Source organism: Frankliniella occidentalis, unplaced genomic scaffold (assembly GCF_000697945.3).
Source record: "Frankliniella occidentalis isolate FOCC.00 unplaced genomic scaffold, Focc_3.1 Scaffold110, whole genome shotgun sequence".
NCBI lineage: Eukaryota > Metazoa > Arthropoda > Insecta > Thysanoptera > Thripidae > Frankliniella > Frankliniella occidentalis.
Genome location: NW_026267238.1, coordinates 619,411 through 626,590, shown reverse-complemented (window position 1 = coordinate 626,590; position 7,180 = coordinate 619,411). Strand labels below are relative to the sequence as shown.

General features: G+C 47.2%; 2 protein-coding genes across 7 annotated transcripts in view; both read right to left on the bottom strand.

Moving 5' to 3' along the window:
- Positions 1-677, bottom strand: part of LOC127749946 (uncharacterized) — a 3,088-nt gene extending 2,411 nt beyond the window's left edge. Inside the window, exon 1 of the mRNA XM_052270078.1 lies at positions 478-677. Within this exon, the coding sequence (XP_052126038.1) occupies position 478 (1 nt within the window). The 5' untranslated portion in view covers positions 479-677. The remainder of the gene's footprint in view (positions 1-477) is intronic.
- The window catches only part of LOC113206571 (CUGBP Elav-like family member 3), a 299,180-nt gene that overhangs the window by 233,539 nt on the left and 58,461 nt on the right, over positions 1-7,180 (bottom strand). The gene's annotated exons all lie outside the window — the stretch shown is intronic.

The window sequence follows — 7,180 nt, the reverse complement described above, 5'->3', positions numbered from 1 at the left end:
CCCCTCCCCCCGGGTCACGTAGTAAAACCACACTTTGCCCACTAGAATAGCTACAGAATTTTTAAAGATACGGTGAATCCGAAGACAATTGTAGATTTAAAATGTGTTGTTTCAGGGGTGGTACTTCCTCTGTCATTTTCCGATTTGGCGCCTCCTTGCACGTCTGTATGTACAGCGTAGTCATTTCACCGGATTTTCGTCGAAAAACCCACTCTAGCTCCCAACCGGTGAAAGATGGCGCCAAACGGACAAAATTTTAGTCGAAAGGGGAGCAATTGAACGAATTAGAGGAAACGACGCGGTGTTTTGGTGGTGCAAAACGGGAATTTGACGAATACTACGTGAACAGCGCCTATCCCCCCTCCCCCCCTCCGTGACAGACCGTAGTGCAAGGCTAAACCCCCCCTCCCCCCAAAATGAACTACGTAGTATATAAACGGCCCCCTTATGTTAGGTTACGCGGTGCAAGCTACTCACTTCCATTGGCATCCGAATCTGACTCGTCGGAATCATTGAATCCGGCCCCACCCGAGCCACCACCGTCTGACTCATCATCCTCACTTTCTGTCTCATTTTTGGACTTGTCTACTGAAAATAAGACAAAGGTGTTAGATGTTATGAAAAAAATTTAACCACGAACGTAAAATTGTATAGGCAAACTGATCTCAACAAAATACACTAAATTGTCTTCATCTCACCTTTTTCGGGTTTCTTGTCTGAGCCTTTGCCACCGGGCTGCTCCTCGTCTGACTCATCGTCATCACCCTCACTTCTCTCATTTTTGGACTTATCTGGTGAAAATAAGAAAAAAGTGATACATTGTATTAAAAAATAAATTAATGACGAACGTAAAATTGTATAGGCAGACTGATCAAGAAAATACACTGAATTGTATTCATCTCACCTTTTTCGGGTTTCTTGTCTGAGCCTTTGCCACCGGGCTGCTCCTCGTCTGACTCATCGTCATCACCCTCACTTCCTCTCTCATTTTTGGACTTGTCTAGTGAAAATAAGAAAAAAGGGTTAGATTGTATTAAAAAGTAAATAATAAACATAAAAAAGTCATAAGTTATACCTTTCCTGGGATCTGTGTAGTAAGGGTACAGTCGTGCATAAGGCATTACTTGCTTAAGAATGTGCCCTTTCATGTTCTTAAGCACAGCTCCCTTAGGATAACGCAGCTCAACTATTTCATATGGCCCATTTCTGGGAAATTGGTCCATTTTTCCTCCCTTCCTTTGCTGCTGCTTGGTATTAGCTAATAGCACTAACTGTCCAACATAACAGTCATTTCCAGTGAGGTGCTTCTTGTTGTACTGAGCTTTCTGCTCTTCCTGTGCCTTTTTAATGTTGTCCATTACAGCATCTTCGACAACATTTTTTAGCTTCAAGGATTCGTGCAATACTCTGTAAAACTCTTCTGCATCAAATTCATCAGAACCATCCTCAAAACTTGATTTTTTGCCATCCAAATCTTCCTCATCATCTGTAGATTCGGACTCTTGAGCCTTAAGGTCAATTGGAAGGACGGGCTGCCTTTTGTACATGAGATAAAAAGGAGAAAACTTGGTTGACCTTTGAACTGCCACTCTGTACGCAAAGAGCACGCCTGGAAGTGCAAGAGGCCAGCTCTCTGTGTTCTCACCAATAGACTTCAGTAAGGCATTCTTCAAAGTTTGGTTGAGACGTTCTACCAAACCATTGGCCTGTAAAGGAAGCAAACGACATACTTTGTTATAATCAAAATTAATAAATAAAATTTATAAAGATACAAACTACATCAGTTTTGCCAATTTGGTAATGCGCATTAAAATGCGTACAGAAGGTGACACATTTCAGACGAATTTAATGTGCACTGCCATGTTTAAAATTTTATTTAATGCGCATAAGGCACATTAAGTTCGTCTAAAATGTGTCACCTTTTATGCGCATATTTATACGAATTGACGAATTTAATGTGTATTTATTTATACGAATTGACGAATTTAATGTGTATTTAAATGCGTTAGCGCTAGCTACTACACTAGAAATTCGATCGTGAAATCAAAAATTAATTTTTAGAGCTTGTGTAGATAATATACCACAAAAACTGAAATACGCGCAGCGCGCGGCTTGTGCATACCGATGCACCGTGATTGCAACAGTGTGCTATGCACACACTTAGATTTGGAGTGTGTGATAGTAGACTCTGAACACAGTGTGTGCCTCTTACACTTCACCCTATAGATTTGCACAACAGTGAAATTTTCTTGAAACTAACCTGTGGATGGTATGGACGACACAGTCGGTGTTTTGCTCCTGTCTTCTGGATCAATGCAGCACAGACTGCGTTGTTAAATTCACGACCTTGATCCGAAATTATTGTCTCCACGCAGCCATGCCTGCTTATGATATCTTCAAACAGAAAAAGCGCAACTTCGGCAGCTGATTTGTCCGGTAAAGCTCTCGCCTCAGCCCACTTAGAAAAGTAATCAACTGCCACAACAATATACTTTTTCCCTAGGGCTGGGGGTAATTGGCACAAATCAATGCCAATTTGAGCCATCACTCTTTTCGGGACTCCTACATTGTGGAGAACGTCCCTTACTTTCAGAACCGCTGGGTTGACCTTCTGACAAATGTCGCATACCTTACAGTAGATGGACACATCTTGCCACATATTTGGCCAGTGGTACCGTCGCCGTAATAATTCATAAGTATTATCTCTTCCAATGTGAGATGACAAAGATATTGCTTCCGGTCCCTTGTCCAACCCTTCATGCATCTTTTTCATCAGATCACTTCTTTCTTTCTTTCCATGAACCACAACACGGTATTTCGTTAGGTCTCTTTCTGCAGTTATCTCCTCGGTTGGGTCGTTCTGTCCTACATAATACAAAACTCCATCCTTCAAAAGGTAAGGCTTGCACTGACGTCTGAAGTTTGACTTCTTATTTTTGGAGTTTGCATAAGCAGGGTAGCCTCTACCAGAAAGGAATTTCTTCGCGTCAAACGTGTTAAGTCTCTTACTAGTACCTAAAATTAAGGAATCAGGGTATGAAATTACTTAGTTAAATAACCGCACGCTGGTTTGTCGGGCTGGAATTCATTTTTTTTTTTTTTAAGTTATGCAAATATTTGGAGAAATAAGTTTCTGAATAAAAATAATTATGCTTTATTGAGGCCTGAGAGGCGGCGCTGCTTCCAGCTCTGACCGCTAGGGCACCCCACTCTCTGAATCCACTATGAGAAATCGTGCGGTCAAAAAAGCGGTTTGCGTTAGACTTTGTAGGGTTCGCCCGGTCGGATTTTTTTCCGAAAAATTTAGAAAAAAAAATCCGCTTTTTTTTCAGAAAAAAATCTTAGAGGTCGAAAAACTGGAAAAATAAGACAAATTGGACAAATTGATTTATCCTAATCTAACCTTTTCAGTGAAAAACACGCGAAAAATCTCCCCCAGCGCAATGAGGGACGAAGAATTAGATTTGCTTTGGACGTTTTGCGCCATGAAAATGTGTCTAGGCCCTAATAATTTAACTCTAACATTCGATCGTTATCTTCAGCTAATGTCGGAATTCGTTTTATTCTGACGCTAAACAGTATAATTCCTACAACTACAACTAAATTTACGACTTTTGTTGGGATTTTCACGTACTGCGTATTCCAAAATACCAACGCATCATTTTCAGCTAAATATTAAAGTACTTTTATATCACCCATGTCTTATCCAAAGCTTGCTTCTGTGCAAGAACAATTGTTTCCCAATTTTTCCGAAAAGAATCGGAAAAATCCGTTGTTTTTCCACCTATTTTATTTTTCCGGAAAACTACGAACCCTACGCTATTGTCGGTATCAAACGTGTGTGGACCGTCATATAGACGCACCTGACAGGTTTATTTCTGATAGTGGACTCAGAGCGTGGCTCACAGGCCTCATTAAAAATATGAATTAAAAATATGATATTAAAACAATGTGGTTTTTTTTACCTTCACCTTTTGCCTCTTCCTCGTGTTCAAGTGATTTAGAACCACTTTCATGATCAGACTCATTGCCATTTTGACTACGATCTTTTCCTTTTGCCTCTTCCTCGTGATCAAGTGATTCAGAATCACTTTCCTGATTAGACTGACTACGACTACGATCTTTTCCTGAACTGTCTTCTTCCCACGGACGAAACATCTGGAATCGAACAAACCAAGTTATCTAAAGTTCTACGTAAACTTGCCTGTATTGTACACTGTTAAAAAAAGGTTGCCAAATGTATAGGTTGCTAGCTGTACAGAACGAAGTGTGACCGCAACTGCTTACTACAAAGAAAAGCTCCCCCCCCCCTTCCCTAAAGCACAGGGCGAACGCTGCCGTGTGTAAATGGGCTTATGGGTTTGCGCGTTTGGGTCTGTCGAGTCACATTGCTTTCCTTTTCTTGCGGGAGGCACACTGAAAACCCGAGTGTGTGAATGTCGTACACTTGTAGGTGTGTGAATGCCTATTCGTACCCTGAAGGAAGTAAAGCCGTGACTTTTTCTTTGAATTTCTTTCTCTTTTGCCTCCAAGTGCACGGATGGGCATTCACACACCTACAAGTGTGCGATATTCAGACACTTGGTTTTGGAGTGCGGGGGAACAGGATCGGAAAAGCGACGTCGTGGACGTAATCCTCGCGCCCTGGCCACCCTGACCACGGCCAGCAGGTGGATGACGACGGCCTGGTGCGCCGGGGACGAGATGGGGGAGCTCGCCGTCGACGTTGTACGCCTGTCACCGGGACCTCGCATCCTGTCCCGTCCCTTGCATACCACCACAAAGCAGAGGTCGGCATCCGCGCCCGAACGGGTCCCACTCTGAGCGCGCGCTGTGCGCAGTCGGTGTGCGGGAGAGACAGAGCGAGAAACCCGAGGTAGCCGCCCTGCTGCTGGTGCTATGTTACGGTTGTAACATTGGCAAGGTGCTTGGAGGGTAGGCCTTCAGGGCGCACAAGGCCCGCAGGGCTCGTGGCTAACTGGGCTTGCGGCCTGCAGCTGCAGGCTGCAGGTCTGCCCAGGATCAGGGTTCACATATTGCAGGTATGTGGTTGAAAAGGGGCAGTGCCGGAGGACCACGCCGCATGTCGTGTGGCACGAAACCGGAATGGCGGTGGCACCAAACGTCCGGGTGCAGGGCCAGCCGCTTCTAGCCGTGCCCTGCCCTGCCTGTCACCCGAGCCGTGGGGTCGGCGTTGAAGCGATCCTGCCGGTGCCCACGCCGCCCGGTACCACGAGGACGACGGAGTCCTCCTCGACACGCGCGGACTGCACCTGCTCGTCAAGCTGGCTGTCACCCGGGGGTTTGGCGTCGGCGTTGACGCGATCCTGCTGGTGCCCGCGCCGCCCGGTACCACGAGGACGACGGCGTCCTCGACACGCGCGGACTGCACCTGCTCGTCAAGCTGGCTGTCATCCGGGGGGTTGGCGTAGGCGTTGACGCGCTGCTAAAGATGCCTCGGTATCACCAAGGACAAGCCGTCCCCTGATAGAGCATTCCGGTAAAGCTGAGATGCAGAAGAATGCAGGGAACAAGAAAACGGAAGTCACCATGCTAAAGCATAGCGATTTCCGTTTTCTTCTTTACCGTATTCTTCTGCATTTCAGCTTTACCGAAATGCTTTATTCTGCCCTATGCTAATCACCGCGCCAGAACGTGCACTGTCCGCGTCACGAACCACTTTACCGCTACTGTGGCACTTTTTTGTTATTAAACACATTAGTTGCGTCTTGAAGTCTGAAATGCAGTTAGTTAAAAAAATTGTGATAGTTGCCACAATTCTCAGACGTGGAGGGCGCCTCTAACCTCTAACCGCATGCTTTGCACACTCACCCCGTCCCGGCAAACTGTGTGAACTCGGTGAGGTTAGAGTTAGAAACACATATAGTACAGAGTGTTGCGTCATAAATTAGTCCACGATCAGCTTCTACGTTTTTTACTCTCACATCAAACAACAAATTGGAGGCAAATATTACGCTCAAATGTCCTGCAGCCCACAGGGGCCCGCCAACCCAGCCATAAATGAAAGTCCATCGACATCGAATCGACGTCGACGTTACTCGTAAAACACAATTTTGGCACTCAAATCGAGGTGTCGAGGTCGAATCGACATCGAGTCGACGTGGAAGAAAATTTCGTTTCTGGCTCGGCAACCTAACCTCTACTATCTCACACCTCGCTATCATTTCTTGAAATTGATCAATCACCTTGGTTAACAAGAAATTGACTGCACAAAAGTGCGACTATCTGCACTTTGAATTTCATAACAATTTACAACAGCCCCTCACGTTTCACTTACCTTTAAGACTTTCCAGTGGCTTCTGTTCGCCGAGTCGAGCTGGATAGTATGCGAGATGAGAACCGACGAGAAAAAGCTGGTTGTTCACTGCGAATAAGGCGCACTGCGCATAACGGCTACCAAAGTACAAGGCGGCGCGTTTTCATTTCAATACGTTCTTCGGATGGAACACAGCTGTTCTTACGAAACAAAAATACGTTTAAATACGGATTATGACGTTGTGGCACGACACGACACCACAAGATTAGAGGGGTGAGGTGGGCGCGTTAGAGGGGGGGGGGGGATGGCGAAGGCCAGGCGCTGCTGCTTGCTGCTCCTCCGCACCGCTGTCTCCTCCCGCCCCTCCCTCCCCGCGCGAGGCGGGTGGCAGGGGAGAGAAGGCCGGTGGGATAAAGGGGGGCGGGGGCGCATCGGCAGCGCACTGCTGCGACGGCAACACAGAGCGTTCGGTTCGTCGTACTGTCTGGGTATTTGGCTGCAAGCAATGACCCTGATGCTGGTGGACGACGTGCGACGACGTGCTGCTGGTGGTGATGCAGTACCTGGACGTGGAGGACCTCTTCGCGTGCCGCCTCGTGTGCAAGCGGCTCGGCAGGCTGGCCCTGCACCCGGACGCGTGGCGCCACCGAGCGGCCCAAGCTCAAGCGCTGCTACTGCGCGGTGCTGCGCCTGGCGCCGTGCCTCAACGCGGTCACGTACTACTCCGACAAGCACACCCGGACCTTCGTCAAGACCAAGTGCGCCGTCGTGGACGTGCCCCTCTATCTGGGCATCTGCGGTTCGTCTACCTGTGCTCGTGCGTCGGGGCAGTCGACGGCGACGTGCTGCTGAGCAGGGGCCGCGGAAGTGGGGTGCGACAAATGCCCACCCCTCCCCTCCCCC